At 46.3% G+C, this 24,935-nt stretch overlaps 1 protein-coding gene and 1 pseudogene across 1 annotated transcript; both read right to left on the bottom strand.

The window, feature by feature from the left end:
• On the bottom strand, positions 1 to 23,027 carry CLDN1 (claudin 1). The gene is made up of 4 exons (XM_069083304.1): positions 22,577 to 23,027; positions 7,054 to 7,218; positions 3,240 to 3,324; positions 1 to 507 (listed from the first exon to the last, which is right to left on the bottom strand). The coding sequence occupies exons 1-4, from the start codon at positions 22,797 to 22,799 to the stop codon at positions 345 to 347; spliced, it is 636 nt and encodes a 211-aa protein (XP_068939405.1). The 5' UTR covers positions 22,800 to 23,027; the 3' UTR covers positions 1 to 344.
• Positions 1 to 24,935, bottom strand: part of LOC138157652 (NHP2-like protein 1 pseudogene) — a 332,446-nt pseudogene that overhangs the window by 17,558 nt on the left and 289,953 nt on the right.

Genomic DNA, 24,935 nt, shown 5'->3' with positions numbered 1-24,935 from the left:
TTAGGGCCTGTTACCTACAAAGTTTTAGTTTTTATCATTTTAATGGATTTTTTTTTACAAAATGAAGTATTTTTCCCTTTGGGTTTCCCCCCCCCCCCCCCCGTAGCCAACAGAGAAACACCAAAGCTTTAAGGATTACATGGATAGAGAATCAGAATGCAAGATTTCTTATTAGGGGCAGGGTATGAAAGAAGATATGGAAATTACAAAAAAAATACATTTTAATACAAAAATGTAGAATATCATAGTCAGAAGGTCTGAGTGCCTCATGATTTAAAAAAATGAAAAAAACAAAATCTAAGTCCTTTTTTGGTTTTTTTCCAAGTGGCTGTGTCCCCTTTCTGTTACACATAGTCCTTTCCACTGGAGGGTGCGGTCTTCGGGTATGGGCGAGGAGTTGGGTAAGAGGTTGTTTTCTTGGGACAGGAGCAGCAAAGGAGGGCACCTCCCAGCAGGCACAGGGAAGCAGAGGCCCAGCCTATAAAGAGTGCCTGTCCAAACTCATACCTAATAGGAAGCATCAGGGTGGAAGAGAGAGAAAAAAAAAAAAAACAAGTCATTAGCCATGGAGACAATAGCAACTAGCTGTCCATGTAAAACATTCTCATCTTCTGCCTTCCCAACCTTATATTCTTAAACTTGTCTCTGGGGGTAGAGGGGAGGGGCAGGGAGGGAAGTAATTGTTGTTTGGGGCCAGCAAACCTAATACTTTGAGCTTCAGTCATTCTGGTAAACCTTCCCAGGGCAATGACCCAAACTTTTAAATGCTTTCTACAAAACTGTCTTTCTGGCTGGGACAAAGCTTTTTGGGGGGCAAGTGGTTAGTGGATAAGTTGTTCCCAGCCCACTTGGGTTTTTAAGAGAATCCTGCAGACTATTATAATTTGTTACAATGAAATCTGTTTCAGAAGGGACTTTAATGGCCCTCCAGGCCAACCTGGCAGGTGATTATCCAGGTTTGACTGGAAGGCATTCAATGAGGAAACACCCAAGGAAGCCTCTTCCACCTCAGGAAGGTCAAGAAGTTTTTCCTAACATCAAATCAAGACTTGCCTCTTCTCAATTTTACCCCATAACTCTGGGTTCTGTCCTTTTGAGCCAAGAAGGGCAAGGGTAAAGTCTCTTCTACATGACCACCCTTCCAACACATGAAGGCAGGCACTGTGTTCTCTCCTGCTCCTCACTTCCTCTATGCTAACCATCCCTAGTTCCTTCAATAGATTCTCATCCAACAGACACAAAAGGCCCTCGCCTTCATTATCCAGGTTTCTCCATATGGAGACTCTCCTGTTTATTAGTGTCTTTCCTAGACTTCCGCCCTCATAACTATACACCAGCTGTGTTCTGAGCAGGGCAGAGAATAATGGGACTAGCATTTCCTTACTCCTAGAATAGTTCATTTTAACTTGTCCATGAAGTTTTCTAAAAAAATAAAAGTAACCATTCTATATAGGTAAAATGATCATGGACACAGGCTTCTGAAGTGTCATGTTTGGCCTATATCTGGGAATGCTCCTTCTCAGGAGCTGCTGGCCCTGCGTGTTCTATAAGGTTGATGGGACGAATTCCATCCTAACGGATGTAGTGGCGGGTGGGATTTGGGAGGCAGAGGCCCTGGGCTGGGATCCCAGGCGCACTATTAACTTCCTCTGGGCCACTGGACAATGCTTTTCCTCATTCTGGAGCTTAGCTTCCTCATCTATAAAGTGGGTAGGGTTGGACTAGGTGACCACGCTGGTCTCTTCCTGCTCTTTGGTCTCCCTTATAACCATATAAATGTGCTTTTTCTCCCTGATTTGCATCATCTTCTAACTTTCATCCATGTATCTCAAGGCACTTACAAACATTAATGTGCCATGCATCGTGCTAAATGTAGCCTTAACTGTTTATAGGTGAGGAGATAGAAGAGGGGTGGCCTCAACCATTGGCCAAACAGTCAGAGAAAGAATTCTAGGCTCTACCTGAGTCTTCCACACCCATGACTCAGCCTCCCTGGCCATGTGAACCTTTGAGAGTCAAGCTTATGCTGAGATCACAGTTTTAAAACTCACGAGACTATACTTAGCCACTGAGCTGAGAGATTCCCCCACAGAAGCACAGGACTGAGAGCTGGAGGTGATGTTCAGCTTATCGCACCTACACCTGAGGAAAGGCCCCCCAGTCTTCCAGCCTGGCCAGCCTGTCAGACATACTCCAGGAACAGGGGAGCCAGTGACTCCTCTCCTCTCTCACTTGCATATGTCTTTAATCATTAGGAAGTCTGTCCTGATACCGAGCCTGAATTTGCTTTTTGGCAACCTCTCCTCATGGTTTGTGGCTCTGCTTTCTGGGAAGAAGCAGAAGCAGGTATATCCCTCCTTTATTTGGAAGTCCTTTGAATAGTAGCATTCTTGAGATGAGGTCAGAGAAGGGTAAAGTGCAGAGAGGGCCATCACTTCCTTTTTTGCCTAAGGCCCCTAAAGAAAGCCCAAGGCTGCAGGAGCTTTTAAGTCTGGCAGTATAACCCTACTGTTCACAAGCAGTTTGCAGTCCTCTGAAATCACCATACCGTTTTTTTCAGACAAATCATTGACTAAACATGTCTCTTTCAAGTGAAAGTTGAACTTTTGATCCCAAGGGAAAGACTTTACATCGATCCCTAAGGGATCTTAATGGAAATTAGCCCAATGTTTTGGCCTGTTGAATTCTTTTTGGATTCTGCCTCTTTCTCCATTCCAGTCTAGACCCAAGTTGAACTGTTTGGAGTTAAGTATTTCTTCTCTGTGTCAGACTGGGAATAAAGCTCTATCAGCCACTTCAGGTAATTGCTATTTAACGTTTATCTCCCATGGTATGCTAGTAATAATTAACAGCCAAGATGTTGTAAAAGTACATCAAACAATGCACTTCAAAGCTGAAGGTGCTGGGATGCCATTGTGACTGTCTGTCTTTATTAATAGTCTCCAACATCAGAGTGAGACAGATAGAAATCATAACCTTTGGAACCTTGACTGGGGAAGGGATCAGGCTTTCATACAGCCTATTTTCTCCACTTAGAAAGCTTTTCATGTGTTTCTCTTAACATTTGATCACAGGTCAAATTACAAAGAGTCAGCCAGCAAGTCTGAAGAATTCATCTACAAGCTTTTAGTTGAAACTGTGAGGAGGCCCACCCACCAGCATTAGCTGGTGTCCACAGAATATACAGAAAGAAAAACATTAGAAAACTATAACCTTGATGAAAAAATGAATGGCTTTACCTAGAATTGACTGGGGTCATGGGGTCATAGAACTCTCGAGCAACTCTATTTCCATACCATGCTGTGGCAACCAAGACAGCCAGGCCTGTGGGAATTCACAAGGCAAAAAAGGTTAATAAGGACAGAACTCTGAGGACAAACCTAAATCCCAGCTCACTTCCCAAAGTCCAAACCCTTCATTCTCTTGGTAATGTCATTGGATCCGAGTAAAATGGAGGTATGGATGTGAAGTTACCTGGTCAAGGCTACTTAAGGAGTTAATGATAAAATCAACCAAAGTGCTAAAGTCTTCCCACATTACCTGGTTGTAAATTCATATCAGTGATGTTGTCTAACACACTACAGGGGGACCCTTTGAAAACAGGGTTCATGACCTGCACTAGACCGAAAAGTAAGGCATGCTTATATCCCAGCTTGTAAAGTTGAATTAGATGAAATAAACAACAAAAAACCTCCATATTTAAATAGGTCATTCTCGATTGTTTTTAAAATTCAGGCAAATAAGTGTCTTTTCTTTATAGTCTTCATTGAAAGGGTGAACACCTTTCTTTCTTTTGGATCATTTTTTATTTAGTCCTAACTGAATGTCACATATACTGGTAGGCCCCAGAGGAGATGAAACTTTAGATGAAACATGGCCCTGAGTAGATGAACTTTACCGTACAGTAAGGGGATAAGAATGAAATACCTATAGCCAAGATTATAACCTGCCAAATGTATTTGAGAAGTATTAATGTTAGACTCTATCCCTGGAAACAGTCTGGTTCCAAATGGTTTGTGTTTACCTTATTTCCCCTAGAATCATACATTGACCTCACTTCCTGGCCACCAGACCCAAGTCATGATGCCTCCCCTACAGACATTATCCCCATCTCACTCCCATCTGAAACATGGACTCTGAGGGCTTTGAGATGAGTGTTCATCTTATCTCAACCGTACTCAGACCTTCAGTGGATCTCCACCAGCACAGAACCTTATCGGCCAGGGCACACTTCTCCCCGTCTCCCCTTTGTCCATCTCTTTCTCCATCAGAATGGAAGCTCCTTGAGCACAGGGATCACCTCGCTGATTGTATTTGCATCCTCAGGACTTAGAACAGCACCTTATACACAGTTAGCCCATAGTAAATGCTTTATTTGTCTACAAATGTCTGAGGGAGAAGTGAGGCCATTACTGGTGCTGCAGGAAGGGGATCATTCAGGACTGGGAATCTTTAAAGGATGAATGGGAATTTAATGAGTGAACAGAGGGAGAATGCATTCCAAGCACACAGAACAGTTTAAGTCAAGGGATGAATGCCATGAGAACATGAGGTAGGTCCTGTGCATGAATGAATGGGAGGGACAGAAAGCAGTCCAGTTTCACTGGATGGGAGTAGTATGAGAAAAGACCAGAAAAAGTAGGGTGGATCCCCATGGTGGAGGCCCAAGAACGATGGGGAAGAGAGGTCTGAATTTTATCTATTAGGCAGCAAGAAGCCACTGAATATTGTTGAGCTGAGCTGTGACTTAACAAGCTCTATACATTAGAGCGATTCATCAGCCAATGGTATGAAGGATGATGGATAGAAAGTGAGAGGCCAGAGGCCAGAAGAGCACTGAGAAGGTCCTGCTGTGATGGAAGGATGGGAAGGAAGAAGGAGAGAGCCAGAGATGTTTAGGACAGTAAGTGAGGAGCCTGGGAAAGGACCTACAACTTGGTCACGAACAAAGGGGAGAAAAGAGTCGTCCCAAAAGCAGGAGACGTCCAGTGAAGTGGGGAAAAGAAAACGGTCATCAGAAGGAGGAGCGGGTGGAGGGCAAGGATAAGATACTCATTTCTGGGTCGGCTGAGGGCAAGATAATGGTCCTTTCATTGACACAATATCTATGAGGAGGTGGAGATTTGGATCTTCAGTTTGGAAGATGCTCCAGGGTTAGAAGATTTGGGAACCATCAGGCAGAGGGAACTTTGGAACACTTTGGGAAGAGTTGTCCTAAAAGACAAGAATTCCTGGATTCAATTCCTATCTGGGTCACACTGTCTTCAGGACCCTGGGCAAGTCACTTAACCCCTTGGTGGCCTCAATTTTCTAAGACTTCATATTGTTGATCTGCATGGGTATAAGGAATCTCCTTAATGGGAACTTTCAACATCCCAAGTCCAGTCACCATCTAGCCAATGTTTGTCAGTCATGGGAGAGAATGAGGTTAATAGGGAAGAGAGTGTGGAGAAAGAAGGGAGAATTAGGCCAAAGAGCAAACTCGAGAGTCAAACCACACTAAAGAACGGGGAAGAAAATGAATCAGAAAAGGAGACAGGAAATGTTAAAAATCTTGGAAGATGCCAAGAAGTATATGGGAATTTTGAAGCTCAGAGATTAAAAGGGGAGGAAGCAAGGAGAGAGTGCAAAGTGTACCATTCCCTGGCTTTGGTGATGAAGAGGCCAGTGGAGATCATGGAAAGAAAGAGCCAAGTTTCTGTTAAACCTGGCGGTAAAAGGGAAATGTGGGAGAAGTGGAAGTGGTAAAGAGTAGCTGAAATGGACTGGGAGCCAGAGGCCAGTCCTGAGAGGGCTCTTTCCACCCTCCTCCTGGCCTCGAGTCCCTCAGATGCCTCCCCCATCTCCTCCTCTACCTCTGTCTCATGAACAGGTGGCCTTTCTCCTTGTCACAACAAACCCTTCTCCATGTACAAGTGCTCCCATTCCAGCCCACTTTCTTTAGCAGATTCTCCCTCCCCCCCGTATCATCCCTACTCTCTCTAATCTTCAATCTCTCCTTACCTGTTGATTCCTTCCCTGCTGCCTATGAACATGCCTGTGTCTCTCCCATCCTTAAAACACTTGATCTGACCACCACTGCCCTTCATTAGATGTTTGACCATAAGTCAATCACTTAAATTCTCAGTTTCCTAATGGGGAAGATGGCAAAGAAATTGTCTCACTCATTTGCCTTGAGGGCCAAACACACCACTCTCTCTTACTTATAATACTTACACTCTGTGCTACCAAATTTTACCATCTTAGAAATGCCCCCTGTATTCTCCACGCTATCAGCTTCCTAATGAGATGCAGCGTGTTTAGGGGCTCAGAGCAGACGAATTCCTGCTGAGTACCGATCGAGCGGGATAGGAGTGCCCTGGTGGGTCGGCCCTTCCTGACGAAGCTGGTGTTCTAAGGCTTGTGACGCTCTTTACAAATATTAGCGCATTATCCTCGGAATAATTCTGAGAGGCGAGTGCTGCCATCATCTGTGAGTTCTGTTGTTCTTCAGTTATTTCAGTCCTGTCTGACTCGCTGTGACCCCATTTGGTTCTCTAGGCAAAGACACTGGAATAGTTTTGCATTTGCCTTCTCCAGCTCATTTTACAGATGAGGAAACTGAGGCAAACAGGGTTAAGAGACTTGCTCAGGGTCACAACAGCTAGTTTGAACCCAGATTTGAACTCATGAAGATGAGTTTTTCTGACTCCAGGTCCAGCACTCTATTCACTATGTCACCTAGCTGTCCCTGTTTTACAGATAAGGAAACTGAGACACAGAACTTGTGTGATTGACTGGCGATCACACAGTTGTCAAGTCTAAGGGAGGATTCAAACTTGGGTCTTCTTGTCCCCAAGTCCATCACTCTATCCACTCTGCCACTTGGCCATGGGAACTTACAAAGCTTTGAAGGAAGCCAAGGATTTAAAGAAGGGGAGGTTGGGTGTGGGGGAAGTGCATTCTAGGCATGGTAAATAGCCTGGGAAAAGCCCTGGAAGGGGGAGACGGAAGGCCAAGCACAACGATTTGCAGATCACCTGGCGTGCAGAGTGTAGGAAGGCACATCCTTACCTGCCACAAGGAAGATCACACCCCCAAACACAGCCATGCGCATCTTCTGGACCTCATCATCTTCCATGCACTTCATGCATTTCATGCCCACAGTTGCCACAAAGATGGCGATCAGGCCCACGATGATTCCGATGACCATCAAGGCTCGGGTAGCCTGAAGGGTACCTGCAAAGAGCAAAGACAAAGCCTTCAGTGTTGGAAACCAGCTGATGGGGGGGGGGGGGCGGGCAGGAATCCACCTGAAAAGTAACAGAAAGTCTAACAGTGCTGGCTAAGGGCCAGCTACCGTGTTTCCCCGATAATAAGACCTATCCCGAAAATAAGCCCTCCCCTTACTGTGTAAGATTCCTCTAAAATAAGCCCTCCCCCGAAAATAAGCCCTATTGAGATTGCTACTGTAGTGAAGGTGATCCCCTGCGCTACACGCTACATTACGGTACCCTCTGTATGCACCGTTCCCCCCGTGAAACGCATGCCGCGCTCCGAGCTGCATCCAATCAGAGCTGCAGCAGTGAGCACGTCATCCTGTTCTTCCCCAGTGATTTGCTTATTGAATAAAGGTATATTTTTTTGTTCACATTTACCTGTTTATTAAAATTGCTGTCAATGTTCATTAAAATAAGCCCTCCCCTGAAAATAAGCCCTCTGGTGGTTTTCTGTCCAAAAAATTAATAAGACAGTGTCTTATTATCGGGGAAACATGGTAATCCCTCCTTAATGGCTCCCCCAAGCTGCCCTGAGCTCAGGAATCAGAAGAAGATAGTCACAATTAACAAGAAATCACTGTCAGGATTAGAACCCATAATTTCACTTTGTGTTGGGCAACTGTTTGCTGCCCATTAATCATCCTTGGCAATAGGCTCATGAGAAACACAGAGTTCTCAAAAGGACATGATTAACCAGAAGGGCTGGCACTCAAGAGTGCTTTGAGGCTTTCAGCTTGGACTGAGTGAGGAGGGGGTGGAGGTGAGCTCTCGAGGCTAGCTTTGGGCAATCTGGTGCAATGGGAGGAAGGCCAGCCTTGGAGCTGGGAACACCCAACTTCCAACCCTGCCTCTGATAGCAGCTGTGGGATGTTAGGCAAGTCAATCAGCTTCTCCAAGACTCAGGTGCTTCTTCTATAAGCTGGGAATAATGACACCAACCTTACAAAGCTGCTGTGTGGATCACATGAGACATAACAGAAAGCCCATTGTTATTTTTATTCTAAAATGGAGAGTATTTTGTTTTGTAAACACAGACTTGGAACATCCATCTTAACTGTTACTGTAAGAGGAAAAGCCAGAGACCAAAGCCATGCCCTGCATATAATTCCCAGTGGGAAGTGGCCCAGGACTGCAAACCCTTCCAGTGCCCCTGCTTCCGATCCAGGAATGATGTTTGATCAGGTTGCTAAGTGATGCCTGTCATGCATGATGAGTGATACCAAGTGCTGCCAACCTTGTGGAGTCTGGCTAATTGGCATCATTAGAGTTGAAGAGACCACACAATCAGGGAGGCTTGGGCAGGGGCTAAATCACTGACTGGCAAAAGCTGCCCCTGCTGAAGAAGAGGCAAGAGCTCCATCCTTGTCTAAAGGCCAAGAAGGAGCTTCCCTGCCTCAGACTTTGCAAAAAGGCCGACCAACTGATCCGTCATGAAAAGTTAAAGGAAAAGCTTCCGTAAGTACAGAGGGAGGGTGAGTCGGACTCACTTGGACCACTCACAGCTACAGCCCCTAGTTCCTCATCTGGGCAGTTGGGTTATCACAACCAGACTTGTCTGGAAGCAGAAGTGATGGTCTAAACATTCCTGCATGGCCGCTTCCAGCTCAAAGTCCGAATTACATTTGTTATGAGTGAGATGGTTAAGACCCACAAGGATGAGATCACAGAACCATTGGAGTATTTGTACAAGGACAAAATAAAGGATTTTGTACCTTGGGAATTTTTGATTCCGATTGTAACGAACAGAATTAGACCTAGGGTAGGGGCAGCTGGGACTGACCTAGGCTGCTACACTGTGGGGGGCACGAAATCTGCACACCTATACTCATGGTCCTCCACAGACGACTGTCCTCAACCCCTTCAATGACCACATCTAAGACTGATCTGACCTTTAACCACAACTCCAATATTGCTTCCTTTTCCCAACCTCCCTTGCCACTCCCCCCACCCAACTCAGCTGAATATGCTAAGCCAAGAACTCCAAACTACAACTGTGTAATGCTCACATTCTTTTCTTAAAAAAAAAAAAGTTCTTTCCCCCCATTAATAAGTGTTTGTTTTATCTCCCTTCCATTCCTCTCTCTATTGAAAGCACATGTACACACACACACACACACACACACACACACACACACACACACATACTCTCTCTATATTTCTCCCTGTCTCTCTTTCTCTGTCTCTCTCTGTTCTCTCTCTGTCTCTGTCTCTCTCTATTATAGGTGATGCTTTGATGCTACACATCCAACAGTAACTAGTTTTCAGCAAGGCCAAGGGTACTTTCCTGCCCTGCCTTGTGAAATACCTTTAAAACCCATCTAATTATGTGTGTTGACCCGACAGGAAACTCGACATACAAGTTGCAGTGACACTTCTGGGCAGGAGCGGGGGAAGGCAGACACGCTGCTTATGTGGCATGGGCTTGGCGGGTTTATATGTCCTGCTGTCATCTTCAGGGACAGGCATCTGTGGAATCCAGCCATGTCAGAATCTCCAGACCGAAGGAAGGACAGGAAAGCCCCAGTCTTCTCACTTAGGAGGTAGCGTGGGAAGCCACCTTCACGTCTGGGAATGTGAACTGGCCTCTGTATCTTAGTCCAAGGTCCCTGGCCCGAATCACTTTTACGCTAAATCAAAAGAAAGACTGGCATCATCACCAGGGAAAGTCCAGCTTCCAGCTGCACATCTTTGTGGCCATAGGTGGATTCTGATATTTTTTTTCCAATTCAACATCTGTATATGACAGAAAGCAGGCAGTTGACATAAGCATCTCAGTGTTGCTACAGTCCTGTCAGGCAAGGACTATCATTCTCCACCTGGGTCAGTGAAGACCTACTTATTTCAACAGGGCCACACGTCCTGCCTCCTCACAGTGTACAGATTGATTTCCATGTCTCTCCACCAGCCTGATGACGTAGCTCCATAACTAGAAGCATCTCAGAAGGGCACCTCCGGGCTGCATTTCTTTAGCCTGCTACTTAAGTCAGAGAGCTTAGAAAAAAGAGAAAGAGAACACGGGCATTTGGGCCTGCACACTGTCTTTGTGGCTGGTGAATCAAGAAAGGAGTGAGGGACCTTTTCACAAACAGTTCTTTAAAAATCTACTGCTGACTTAATAAAAGAGGATAGAAGTTAAAAATCCACTCAAAATGAAAACTATAGACCTTTTCAGAATGGAAATTTTAAAATCTTCTAAATTGATCCTTTAGGAAAAAATATGCATTAAGGGATTATGCTCCCTCTCCCCCCTACTTTTTTCTGTTTTCTTTTTCAAGAAATGGCTTTACAGCCCACCTCATTAGGGAAGGCCTGTGTGGAAAACTTCAATGGATCCTGAGGAACTTCCAGAAATCTGCTTTATGGAATGCAGGCCAAGGCTCTTTGTGGTTCCTTAGTTTGATCCGGGGTACATTTTTGCCCTGAGACTTTTTTCTTCTGTCAATTAAAGTAAATTTCACATAAAATTTTAGCTCTGTCTATCTTTCATTTCATCAGTGATCTCCTGGATATATGGAATTCACTCAGTGGTACAGCTCCCAAACCATCCATGCCCTGTCATCTCATGGCGCTCTTGTCCTGGGGTGGGGAACTGTGGCCTTGAGGCCACATTTGGCTCTCTAGGTCCTCAAGTGTGGCCTTTTGACCGAATCCAAACTTCACAGAACAAATTCCCTATTTTTTTGCTTTTTTGGGGGGGGAAAGGTAGGGCAGTTGGTGTTAAGTGACTTGCCGAAGGTCATGCAACTAGTTTTGTGTGTGTGTGTTGTGTCTGAGGCCCGATTTGAACTCAGGTCCTCCTGACTCCAGGGCCTGTACCCTATTCACTCCCCTACCTAGCTGCCTCAATAAAGTTTGGATTCAATCAAGGGGTGACACTTGAGGACCCACAGGACTACATACAGGCCCTATAGGACCTCGGGGCGACAGGTTCCCACCTCTGCTCTTGTCCGTTTTCTTGACAGAGAAGACTGACCCACCTTGCTCTAGTACTCTAGCCAGCCCTAGGGCCATAGAAGTGTTGAGTTCTACTTCTCCATTAACAATGCTGAAGCCCTACCTAGGAGATCAGCTGGGGTCACAGTCAACCTGAAAGTATGGGAAAACCACTTTTATTACAGAAATGGAAATAATTTTCCTAATTAAGTCGCTTTCCTATAAAGGAAATCTTGGAGCAGAGACAATTATTGTTCAGGTTATGGAGAGGTTCTTGAACTATGTGACCCAAGTTGTTGTAGGGGAAAATGAACATTACAGTACAGTCAACATTACGTTACTTTTTTCCCCAGAGTTCGGTCATGTGAATGTCAAACTTTAAGTCTTGGGCCTAAAATTTCTTCATGACCTCATGTAAGACGCTGGCATCATAAGGAAACTCTAGAAGGTCGTCTTTTGTGCCTGTGCTGGCAACCACTGGCTGCAGGTGAAATACTGGAGGCCCATCTTAGAAGGAAGCACATTCCCACAGAGTATTACCACTTTTTCCCCTACCACGGCCTACTCCCTTGATATTTCATAACCAAGGGGTGCTTTCTTAGATGGAAGGAACCTTAGAAATAATCTATTCCATCCTGTGGCTTCCAGACAAATTTCATAGGGAATTAGGCATTTCAAAGACAATTCAATCCAACAAATACTTGTTAAGCTCTATTAAACATCCAGTACCATGGCAAGGCTAGAATGCAAAGATAAAACAAGACCTAGGCCCTGCCGTAGGGAGTAGCTGGGTAGAACAGAGCATAGATCTCTCGGCCTATAGTCATTAAGAACTAAGTTCAAATCTGCCCTCAGACAACACCAGGGCAAGCTAGCTGGCATGGTGTTTTATCCCTAGCATATAGTAAGTGTTTAAGGCAATCTTGGTTAATTGGAGAGTAAACAGCACCAGCCTCATTGTAAGTGAGAAATCTGAGGTCTAGAGGAGGGAGATGAATCTAAGGCCACACAGCTCAGGAGAGACCCAGGACTGCCAACTCTCAATCCCAGGCCTTTTCCACAGAGAAACACAACAGCATCAACTTCTCAGGAAAGACATGCTGCAACTGGCCTTCTGGAATCATTTCTAGGACTTCAGGGGGACAAGCCTTAGAGTAACAATGTAATAGTCACTGGCCTTTAGCCACGTCTGTCATCAATGACAGCTCTCTTTTCCCACAGCTCAAATGAAAGAACCTCCCATCTGGTCCCAAACTAAAAGAGCTCTTGGTTGGGTTGGGAAGTGCCATCTGAATTTTGCTTCCCTAAAGCCTTCAGAACTCCAGGCCCACTCCTGGTCACTCTTACTTCCCCTGGCATCTATCCCTCTGTATGTATAGAAGTTAGCTATTCTCTACCCAAAAACCCTTCCAATATCCCTGAGCTCCAGCGTCATTTGCCCCCAAACCACCATTCTTGCCTCCTTGGCAAAGCAGCTGATGATACAGCTTTGAGCCTAGAGTTATGAAGACCCAAATCCAAAACTGTCCTCAAACACTTACTAGCCAGGGGACCCTGGCCACATTACTGTAGCACCAAGCACCCCAGCATCCCCAGGGTTTGCTGCCAACACGGGTTGTTAGATCTGCTTTGTTAAAGGAAAGCAACTCAAAATGGGTTTAACAAGCTTACTTTAATCAGTTAAATATGTATCACTTACCTAGTTCATGGGAAAGAGGTCAACACCCTGAACTTCAGAATATACAGACAGAATTATCAACACAGAAATAGATCAAGTAGACAGATTTCCAAACTGTCCAACCATTACATCCATACCAAACAACATCTGGGTTTCAAAGCCAGGGGGCCCTGGACAATGGCTAGCCCAGAGTTTCATCTGATCAAATCACAGAATATTTCTCAAAGTGAGGCCCCAAAACAAAGCTACACATGAGGGCTTATAAAGCCTTCTCCTGGCACAGAGAATGTAACAACCTTATTGACTCACTGGGCAATCAAGAAGTATCTACTGAAAAAAAACAAGCCTCCCACTCCAGGCTCCAGGTGCACTTTAGCCTAGGGGCAGGGAAGATCTTAAAAATTTACATTCCCATTACAATTACTTAACCTTTATTTGCCTCAGTTTTCTCATATGTATAATGGGGATAATTTCTTATCACAGGATTGCTGTGAGGATGAGATGTATAAAGCACTTTGCAAACCTTAAAAAGCTATAAGAGTCTCTCTATTATATTAAAATACTAATTATCATGAGTGCTTCCCTGTGCTGAACCCTCTCCAGGTTTTCCATGTCTCACTAGCTGCACACCCCTGAAGTGAACACAGCACATAGACTAGGAGCATTATCGCGGCCCTCCCCTCCAGGGCACTTGTAGACCAGACAGGCAGGTCAGAGCCCTCACAGTTCTATCCAGGCCATTCAGCATTGGGAGTCAGGCTCTTAGAGACAGGCCACCTAGGCAAAGCCAGCAAGGCCACCTGGGATTGTTCAGAGACTTCCTGCCTGCCATGGATCGAAGCTGGAAACTTCATGAAGTTGACGATGAATTTTAGCCATGACCACAGACCGCAGAACCACTGTTTGCACGTACTTGTTGGTGCGTTGTGCCCCTGCCATATGAGCACCTTGAGAACCGGCTGTCTTTGCCTTTTGGCGTATCCAAAGTAATTAGCAATGAATGTTTATTGACTTGACTTCACCTTCTCCCCCAACTCAGTCTCTCAAAATTTTTATAAATAAAGTTTGAGGGATCAAGCCCAATGCAATTAAATTAACTAAGCGGACATTTATTAAGCACCAAGTGCAGGGAATTCTGTTCCATGTTTGGGACACAAGTATGCCTGAAATATCCCCTGCCCTCCTGGACTTGAGATGGCAGGAGTGGTACATAGTGCCATGTGTACCAACTAATCCAGTGGAGGTGGAGAAAGGGAGAAATTCAGGCAAAGTGCGCTAGAAAATCTGAAGAGGGAATAATAGGCTCACAGGCAGAGAGCTGAGAAATTAGAGGTCATATACCCCAGTCCTGTCATTTAATGACTAAGTGACCGAACTGAGGGCCAGAGAAGTTGGGTGATTTTGGCCAAGTCACATAGTGAATAGGCAGCAATAATAAAAACTAACATTCACACAGTAATCTAAGGTGTGCAGTACATTTTACACATATCTTTCTTTCAAGAGCCAGAATGTGAACCCAGGTCCTTCGATTTCCAAGCACACTATCTTTTCTTAGTTATGCTAAACTGAGTCTGCCATCTTGTTTAGATGTTAAGTAAATAAGGGAAAGAGGGAAGGGAAGGGCACGCTGTGCTAGTTATAGTCAAATATTTGAAGAACTGTCTCCTAGAAGAAGGATTCAACTTGTGTTTGCTTGATCCTACAGGACAGAGCTAGGAGCCATGGGTGGAAGCTAAAAAGAGGGTCGTGTCTGCCCAATATAAAACTCTCTAATGATGCACTCTACCATAGCATGTTGTGGGCTCCCCACTATTGGAAACTTTGGAGCAGAAGTTGGACGATGATCACTCTTCAGGGATATGGATGAGGGAATTCATGTTGAAGGACCCTCTGGGCAAATGGCAGCCAAGGTCGTTTCAGCTCCAAGATCCTTAATGAAGTGTTGGTGTCCCCTAGATTCCTAAGACTCTCCGGAGGACAAAGGCCAAATTCCCTCGCAGCAGTTTTCAATATTTTCTGAACAGTAAAGAGAACCTTCCAAATACTTCCCCCATGCCCTCTATTCAATGGATTGTCAGAAAGATTGTGGAGTTTCCTCTTTGAAAGAAAGTATACTTTCATGAATGGCCTGCTATTCTCTGAACAGGGAAATATTATCCTGCTCTGTAATATGGGGTCTGTCTACTCAGAGTGAATCTTTCCCAAGGATATTCACTACACTTTAATTCACTGGCCCTGACATTTGTTAAAACAGAAAACTTTAAGACTAAAATCATCAGCTGAAAACCCTTAAAAAGTGCTATTTAAGAAAAGTTGCATGTAAAGTAGGCTGTAAGTTAAACCTGGGATGTGTGGATCCTTCCAGTGGGAGACTAAAATTTTATGTCAGGGACCTCAGTCTTTATAATTTTCCTTTAGAAAAGAAACAACAAACTTCTGATTAATCTTAAATTTAAATTTTTTTTTTCCTTTTTGGAGGGTGGAAGACAAGGCAGTTGGGGTTAAGTCACTTGCCCAAGGTCACACAGCTAGTAATTGTTAAGAGTTTGAGTCCATATTTGAACTCAGGACCTCCTGATTCCAGGGCTGGTGCTCTATTCACTGTGCCGCCTAGCCACCCCAACCTTTAAAATTTTTAAGCCCAGAATCATGGCTCTGGAATAATCCCTTCAACCCTGGCCATATGTGGTCCTGGACAAAGGATATAATGTCCCCACCCCAAACCTATTTTAGGATCAGAACATGGTGGCATAAAAGACAAGATTAAAGCAGAGACTTCACTAGTTCCAGGGTTTATAATTCCATCAAAAATGTTAAGTTTAGAATTCATTCTAGATATGAAAATATAATGCTTTTTGAGCCTTCTTCATGATGGGCTTAAATTATCCAGTGGATTCCACAGATGAAACCCCTTTAAAAGTTAAAAAGACAGCAAGAGGATGGGCATAGAGGAAATTGCTTGGATTCTCTTCTTCGGAGTTCATCCCTAGAGAAGGAAATTTAGACAGAACTTCAGGGGGTGGGGTGGGGCAGCACAAACGAGCCTTCTGGAGAAGTCATTATTCTTGTTCTAACTCTAGGACAGTGTTCTGGAGTCTGTCACAGGATCAGTCACTTAGCAGTGGGCCTCCATGTCTTCATCCAGTTTTCAGGAAGGTCATAGATAAGAGAGAGAACCAGCACAGAGTACAACAGCATTGCCAAAAGTCTCCAGGCCAGTACATAAAGAGTTTGGCTAAAGGGCCTGGGAATGTTCTCTTTGCATACAGGAAGATTTGGGGAAGGGTTGAGAGATAGAATCAGCGAAAGTTTTCTTCAACGACTTGCAAGGTTATTTAGGGAAGACCAGTTACAGTCTTGGCCTCCATGAGCAGAAAGTGGAACAATGAGGAGTTGGGTGTTGGCTCAGGAAAGAGGAAAATGTAGTCTTGAAGACAAGAGGGGAGGGGAACCACTTTTTCAATGATAAGAACAATTTCAAAATGGAGTGAGTCACTTGAGAGATACTGAGTTCTCCCACGTAGAAGGCATTTAAGCCAAGCTGAGTTGGCCTATGCTTAAGAGACGACAGGTTCTTTTCCAATCTGGGTTAAAAGAGATAGTATCAAAGTCTCCTTCTACTCTGAGATTCCACAATTGTAGGATTTAGAACCAAAAAATACCTTAGATTAAATCTAGTCTCCCCTGTCCCCATTTAACAGATGAAAAAACTGAAAACCAGAGAATTGAAATGACTTGGTTCAGCTTACCCAAGAGCTTAAAGCAAGTATTAAAAACCATGACTCCCTAACTCATATGCTCATTTATTGTTCTTTAAAGTTAAGAGAGAACTCAGAGAATGAACTTCCATTTTTAAAATTGTATTGTACTGTATTTACTGATCATCCTCTATGTACTCAACAGAAGCTTGTTGAGGGCAGAGACCATTTTATTTTTGTCTGCATATACTGAGGACCTATCAGAAAGCCTAATTTTATCAGAGATGAAGAAAGGCAGGGAAGGATTCCTAAGTTCTTGATAAAAGTGTTTGGAAAGGACTCAATCTACTGATCATTGGGGACAGTTGCCCAAGAGAAGTCTGGCTGGCATCTGCCCAAGCTCAGCTGTGTTTCTCACAGGTCACTCTACACATGTCAGAGGAAATCAGATTCAGAGCACCATTGATCTGGCCTTCATTTGAACTAATGATCTCAAGGTTGAAGACAAACAGAATGAGTTCTTTGCACCCTTAATCTGAAGACAGATTTGTCGTGGTGGTGGTTAGTTTTAAAGAAAGAGGAAAAGGTTTTAAAAGACCTAGCTGCTAGAAGAAAAAAATAATCAGGCAAGTGTTAAAAACTCCTACTAAAGAAATATGCACCAGGTACAGAAAGATGAGCAGAGAATCATCCAAGACGAAACCCAGAATCTGAACTCCGAGGACACAAGAAGACAGAGATCAATGTGGACATGCAGTGCAATGGCACAAGATTTTGTACAACATCCAAGTTCAAGTCAAAATTAGAGCAGTACTTTCTTCCTCTCATAGAACAATTCTCCCATTACAAATGGGACTTCATGCAACCCCAGATCTTACATGAAGATGATCATGGTTTCCTGAGACTTACTGAAGCTATGGTTGGCATGACTCAAGAATGACTAAGAACATTTTGGTCTTGTTGGTAGAAGTGGCCAAGTCCACGTGGGAGGGGAATTCTCCCAAGTCAGTGGGTGCCTAAAATGGGGGAGGGAGGAAGTGGGATGGCAAATCATTTCTCAGGCAGTCCAAAAAACAATCTACCAACAGAGCTGAGATTTCACTGATCCAGGTTACTGCCTTCAATTGGGGCAGATCTTAACGATCCATGACTGAAACTAGTGCCCTTATATGTTATACAATCATGTGCACTGCCCACTCAGAGGAGTATAAAAGAATCTGTCCAAGGAACACCTGGCATGGGAAATCCCTCCCCCAACACATAAGGATCAATCTGTTTAGGACTCAGGTGATACATCTTAGAGCTGTTTGAGATGCTCAGAGGTTAAGTGACTTATCCAGGTGAGATGTGAATCTCAGTGCCTCTGACACCAAAGCCAGCACTCAGTCCATTTTGCCATGCCACTCCCTTCTTCCTCTTTCTCCACCTACACCCTTCCCATCTGGATCCAAATAAAGCAGCGGCTTCTCAAATAGCTCTGCTTCCTCTTCCTTTCTCCACTTCAAAAGCCACACAAACCTTGCTACTTTGTCTTGGTTCCAAGCATGGTAATTAGTGACAACAGATCTCTTTGTCCAGCTCTGGTCTGAAAACCAAGACTTGGATGGGACTTGAAGACGGCTATGGCACATTGGAGTTAGAAGAACCTGGGTTCTACTCCTGTTCCTGCTGTTTCCTAGCTGTGGGATCTTGGCAGGTTACTTAAACTCTCTGGGCTTCAGTTTCCACAGGGTACGGACAGGCTTAATTAAATATTAGGATTCTTTCCAGGCCTGAATGCCTGATCCTATGACAGCATAGCATTTAAATGTGAACCCTCCACCCACTCTTCAATCAACAATTCACAATACAATCTAGAAGAATCCCTTTTCCCTAAGCTGCTTTGAAAGGTGAACTAGGAAAACTACTGGTCAGACCATGGTTTTCCTAGTCCACCTTTCAAAGCAGCTTAGGTTTAGGTTGGGTAGGTCAATGGTTAGGCCTGATGTCATGGTAAGAAGGAGCTTCTGGGAAACCACCCACACACACACCAATGTGCTCTAAGCACACCCACTCATGTGCATCCACAAAGAGCAGGTGAAATCCAAAGAGGAAGCTTTCTATTAAGTAGTCCAAGTCAGAGGCTTACCAGCTGAGTAAATGAAGGGAAAAGGGGAATGGTTCCTGGACCTTCTTAACTGGGGAAATATTGTTTTGAGTGCTACTGAGTGAGCACTGATCTAGCAAAAGAACCCTGCATCACCCCTCCACCCCCCCAAAGAATTAAGGTGCTCCATGGCTTAGAAGAATCAATCAGTATATTTAGTAAGCACCTACTATGTGCCAGGCTCCATGTCAAATACGTTTTTTTCTACCCACTTACCTTTTTCAATGGAAAAAAAAATGTCTACTGGGCAACAGTCAGAGGTGAAATCTGAAGCTTAAAGGCAAAACTGCCTTTCTCCAAAAGCAGCAAATGGGTTAGTCTCAGTCACAGGCGAGTCTCCGAGCACCAATTCTTCCAGAAAGATTTTCTGCTTAGAGTATCTTGAGTTTTAACAGCCCCACTAAAACCCACACTGACAACTTGACCCCTGACTCATTTCCTTTCTCCCTCATAATAGAGAGAAAATAAGGTACTGACATGGGTGATGTGCCAGCATGGAATCTTAGTGGGGAGTACTGAAAATGTCCCCTGCTCTGGACTGACTCCCAACCTTGGTGTTGGTGATGACTCCCTCCATCCTGGAGGATGGCAAAGACTTTCTGAACTTCAGGAAGGCTCTTTCCTCGAGGTCTCATATCTTGGGGAAGAATCAGCCTACACATGACCCATTTCATCAGGAACTCAACTAATTCTAGATATTAGGAACCTGTACCCACATTCCTCACTGACCATGGGCACACAGGGTTATGTGTGACAGTAGATTATATCTCCAACCCCAGGTAAAGGAAGTTAGAGACAAAGCTTCTCTGTCTTATCTATGGCATCAGATGACTCAGAGAGAGGAAGGAACAAAGGCCCTGGGAGTTAAAGGAGGTTTTCTTCCCTTGGAATCAGCTCTCAACTTGAAGAGTCTCCTGCGTGCTATGCCCAGTCTTCGGGAAGAGCTAAAATCTTATCCCAGGGATGAAGAAAACAGCCAACCAAAACCAGATAACCAAGAAGGGGAGGAAAAGCTGAACTCACTTAGGTCTCGACAGTTCTCCACCCTTTTATGACATCTATTAAGAAGCATAAGTGGAAACTCAAAAGTGAATTCAGAAAGACACAAGCCATCTGAAAATTCAGCAGCCAGAAGGCTCCATGGAGAACAAACCTTCTCCTTCTCCAAATGGGGGAAGTAGGACTGGGGAGGGTGATGAGAATTGGCCCAGGGTTACATAGCTGGCAGGCCAGGGTGGAGAGCCAGGGCTAGGCCCCTGAGTTCAGGTTCTGAGGTTTTCACTGCTGTACCTTGCCGTCAACAATGCCCTGGGGCAGCCTCATTTGGGGAGCTAAGGCCAATATCTAACACCACAGTTCAGTTAAAACTTAAATGAAATCCACTGACATCAGGGATCTTTAACCTAAAGTCTGTAAATGTATATTAATGATGCAAATATAATCAGTTTCATTTTAATCTTCTGTATTTTAGTATTTAAAAACATTCTGAGAAGAGATCAATTACACACACACACACACACACACACACACACGCACACGGCTAATTACCCCTGCTTTCGAAAACTTACTTGTTAAGAGAAAACCTTAAGAAAACAGACACGTCAAACAGGCAACAGGTGCCTCCAGAAAGACAGGCTATGATGATGAATCAGAAAACACCTGACTGATGGCGTTTGAATAGGCAGACACTCATTGCCCTCCTCTTCAGTCTCAGAAACCAAAAGGGCCAGTTCTCACATATCTGTGGGAATATAAATGCCAGGTTCTGCACTGGCAGTCAGGGCCAAAGTATAATTACCCAAGCCCTAGACTGCTGACAAACACTTGGCAGGATCAAAAGAAAGAGCCAAAGGAGACAAGGAAAGCAGAGTGTCCATCGGACGGAGACCCCATCCTGGGAGGAGGAAGCAGAAGAGGCCGGAAGGCCCTATCGCTGTGCCCCAGTGACTTTGGAGGATGTGCTTCTTAGCTAAATGGCTTCGTGTGTGTTCTAAGGAGCTCCAGGAGAGCTGGCATTTACATACTTGGCAAAGTTTGCAAAGCAATATAGATGAATGTATACATGCATGTTGTTTCTTATGTAGTTTGTCCTTTGTTCTGGTAAAGGACTGATGACATCGGCAGGGTAAGGTCTTGACTTGCAAGTGAGATGGAGTTTGTGTGGGTGTGTGTGTTCACACATACCACATGTCTACACATACATATACACACATATCATTTCAAGCTGGATATTTCAGTGGAAAGCATGCTGACTGAAGTAAAGAACCCTGAGTTTAAATCCCACTTCTCACATTAGCTGTGGGCCCACCTGGGCCAGGCCCCTCCCCTTCTCTGGGCCTGTTTCCCCTTTCTTATAAAGGAGCAGTTCCCTTTGAAGGTGCCCACATGAATAAACCCCGGAAGAAGACGCTCTATTATTCCCATTTATCACTGAGGAACCTCCAGCTTCAGGGGGTGACAGGACCTCCCCAGGATCACAGTTCTAATTATTTTCTGCAGGAGGATTAGAACCCAGAAATCCCTGACCCCAACTGGGCTACCATCTCACCCAAACCAGGAAAGTCTCTTCCTCTCAGTAGGCAAAGGGCAAGGACACAGCAATCCTATTAAAATGAGGGAGGTTTCATTAGGGGAAAGGCTGACAATTCATGTGCAGCTTTAAGTCAGTCCAAGTGCTGAAGCTTGGTGGAGGCAGTGCTCAGCACAGAGTGGGTCGGCAGGCCAGCCGCCAGCTTATGCAGTTAAGTATCCAAGTCCCCTTTCTTCAGGTGCATAAAATGGGGCTGGTGGTTCGGTGGGCATACTCAGACAGTGACTCAGAGCTACTGAAGGCAATGAAAATTTTAGGACCGACATAAAGGCGCCGACCAAAGGTGCCTTAACGCCCTCCCTCCCCATCTACCTCTTTGCTTGTTGCTAGGAAAGAGGAGAATTCACCCAGCAAACAAAACCCCCTTCAGCAGGAGACCCTGGAACAAGTAAACAATTGTTTACTTGCTCCAGGTGGGGCTCCACGACCCTCCCCCCACCATTAACTGTGAAAACGAGATGGCTCCAGTTCCTAGACACCCCGTTGGAAAAAAAGGTGAGAGCTTGGTGGGGACTCGGGAAACGCATCAGAATTGGTGGAAGAACGGAAGTCCCCTACCCGTCGACCTTTTGTTTCCGATTGCAAAGGAGCTCCCTCAAACTCGGGTGGGAAGTTCTTTGGCCAGCCCTCCCCTTCCCCCACATTCCATCCGGATCTGTGGCCTCCAGGTGGAGACCCTGTGCTAACCCTGGGTTAACCACAATTCCACTGAAACATCTTGCTAGGATCGTACCCATCCCTTCAACTTAGCAAAGAAGAGATCCCTGCAGTCACAGCTAGGGAAAACGCTGCCCCCCAGTCCAAAGTCACCAGAAGAAAAGACCAAGGCTTATTCAAAGTGGAAATCTCCAACCTTTCCAGAGGTTACCAGTCATAGACAAAAATCTGTGTGGGGATCGGGGGCTGCAAGGGTTTGGAGCTCCCACTGCAGGGCAATCCCCTCCTTTGGCAGATGGGGAAACTGAGGCTCACAGAGTTGAGCAAAACTAAACAAACAAAAGGGGCCTACTACTATACATTCCAGCTGGCGCTTAGAAGGCAGGCGGGCAGAGCAGACCTTGGGAACGGAAACATTGCCTCCCCCCGCCCCGTCCACTTCTCTCCCACCTGGCCTGAAACTTGACCCTTCTCCTCTCCTTCCCCCACCAGCAGCAACAAAGGCTGCCGCGCCCGCGGCGGCGGCCTGCTGGAGGCCGCCGGGACAGAGGGAGCCCCAACTGCCCCGCGCGCCTCCCTGATCCTCCCCGCGCACGCAGTCCGGCCCGCACTTACTGCTAAGGTTCAGCAGCGAGTCGAACACCTTGCACTGGATCTGGCCCGTGCTCTGGGACACGCACGACATCCAGAGGCCCTCATAGATGGCCTGGGCCGTCACGATGTTGTCCCCCGCGTACGAGGAGATCTTCCACTGGGGCATGGCGGTGCTCACTATGGTTCCGATCCAGCCCAGGAAGGCCAGGATGAAGCCCAGCAACTGCAGTCCCGCGTTGGCCATGCTGGCGGCCGGCCGGCCTCCGGCGCCCCCTCCCTGCCTAACTGGCTCCCGGGCTCTGGCCTCGTGCCCCGCGGCCGCGGGCGGACGGGGAGCGCTCCGGGGCTTCGCTGGGCTCGCTCGGCGGCGATCGATGCGGAGAAGGGCTTTGGGGGGCGCCCCTGGTCCGGAAGGCTGCCTGGGCAGTGGGCTGCTGCTGCTGCTGCTGCCGCCGCGCGCGCCGTGGCACCTGCTCTGAAACACCTCCCCCGCGCGCTCTGCAATTTAAATGGGGCCCGCCTCGGAGCCCGGCCGCCTGGCGGTTTCAGGCGAACTCACAGCTCTGACCTCTCCCCTCTGGGAGGGAGAAAGAGTGAGATTGAGAGGGAAAGAGGGAGAGGGAGAGGGAGAGCGAGAGTCACCTGCCTTCGCTGAAGCGGACACGCATCCCCACAAGTATGCTCTGCTTGCAACAGGGGAAAAATTCCCGGCCCCTGGCGCCCCCGCCCATTCCTCCCAACTTTTCTTCTTTAAAGGTTATCAGAAATGGGACTGTGGAAGGAGCTAGCCAAGCGCGCTGGAGCCTAGCCCCCTTGCCCCGCTCCCTGCTTTTCTTGGAGTTGGGGGTGGGGAGGGATCCCGGGGTTAGCCAGACCTCTAACGACACTAAAGCCGGTAAGGAGAAAGCAAAACCCAGCCCAGGGTCTAACGTGGGAGGCGCCTGTCCAGTGCCAGGAAAAGATTCAATCCCGTGCCAGTCAGTGAAGGAGCCCCAGCTCTCATCTCTGCTCTGCAATCGCCTCGAGGTCCACAAAGCGAGATTCCAAGGGCCAGTGGAGGAGGAAGGAAAGGGAGGAGGATTTGGGGAGCCCACCGTGAGCGGAGAGGTCAGGAAACTGCCTGATCTCGCCGTGGGATAGCTGGCTGGGACTCCTGATCTTCCTGTTCTGTTTTGTGTGACTACACATGGTCCCTTCATTCTCTGGGCCTCAGTTTCCACGTTTGCATAATCAGGGACTTTGCCACGATGGCTCCCGAAGGCACTTGCAGTTCTAAATCTGGAATTCGATGACCTGGTGATGCCATCTCTAAGGTCCCTTCAAACCCCGAGTCCTACGGATGCGTGTGGGTGCTGAGCAGGGTCCAGCTGAGCCAGTTAAGCTTTCATTCCCCACCCCTTAGGCAAGAAATCAGTTTACCTTGAGTTCTTGGGTACTGATGTGGAACAAAGGGACAGAGGCCCTCACCTTCAAAGGCTTAATTCCTGTCTTGAACTAGATTCTTGGATTCAAAGCTACTCAACCCAGCAAGCATTTAAGTGCCTACTGTGCACTGAACAGCCCCTGGCTTCAGAAAGCTTAGGCCATATTGGGAGAAACCAGCAAGCAGTCATCAATGTCCCCACCCTTTCTGGACCTTCAGAGAGATGGACCTTCTACACTGGAGAATTATGTCCATCAGAAGTTAAAGCAGGGCCCTGGGAGCAATAAGGGAGTATATACCCAGGTGACCTCCTCACTCCCAGAGAGCTGGAAGCAGAGGCTTAAAAGACCTGGCTTTGGAGGAACTTTGAAGCAGCTCCTGAGGTTTCTGGCCAATGCAGTGTTGGTGGTGCCCATGACCAGATTGCACTCTCTGATCCTTCTTGTTTAGGTCACTGCCTCCTAAATGGTTTATCCCAGAGCAGCCAGAAATCAAAGGAGTGGGTGCTGGAGGAAGATACTGGTGTGGGGTGCAGGAGGATAATAGGCAACTTACTTCCTCTGCAGATTTCACCAAAACTTACATCCATCCGCAGTGTGCAAGAGGAGGGCAGAAGGGATGGCCAGAAGGGATGGCCAGGAGGGATGGCCAGGAGGGATGGTCAGAAGGGATGGTCAGAAGGGATGGCCAGAAGGGATGGTCAGAAGGGATGGCCAGGAGGGATGGTCAGAAGGGATGGTCAGAAGGGATGGTCAGAAGGAATGGTCAGAAGGGACAGCCAGAGCGGATGGTCAGAAGGGATGGTCAGAAGGGATGGCCAGGAGGGACGGCCAGAGCGGATGGTCAGAAGGGATGGCCATAAGGCATGGTCAGAAGGGATGGTCAGAAGGGATGGTCAGAAGGAATGGCCAGGAGGAATGGTCAGAAGGGATGGTCAGAAGGAATGGTCAGAAGGGA

The sequence above is a fragment of the Petaurus breviceps genome, unplaced genomic scaffold (assembly GCF_028583685.1).
Source record: "Petaurus breviceps papuanus isolate PSGF00001 unplaced genomic scaffold, PetGlider_PUasm1.0 173, whole genome shotgun sequence".
Taxonomy (NCBI): domain Eukaryota; kingdom Metazoa; phylum Chordata; class Mammalia; order Diprotodontia; family Petauridae; genus Petaurus; species Petaurus breviceps.
The sequence above is the reverse complement of the archived record's forward strand: the minus strand, read 5'-3'. Positions and strand labels throughout refer to the sequence as shown.

Bases quoted from the DNA above. Each gene is read 5' to 3' on its own strand.
- CLDN1 (XM_069083304.1), bottom strand. From the start codon at position 22,799: ATGGCCAACGCGGGACTGCAGTTGCTGGGCTTCATCCTGGCCTTCCTG. The intron at 7,219-22,576 runs GTAAGTGCGGGC...TGCTCTTTGCAG, and splicing joins CTCGCTGCTGAACCTTAGCA to GTACCCTTCAGGCTACCCGA. The intron at 508-3,239 runs GTAAAGCCATTC...GCTTCCTATTAG, and splicing joins ATGACCCCAGTCAATTCTAG to GTATGAGTTTGGACAGGCAC.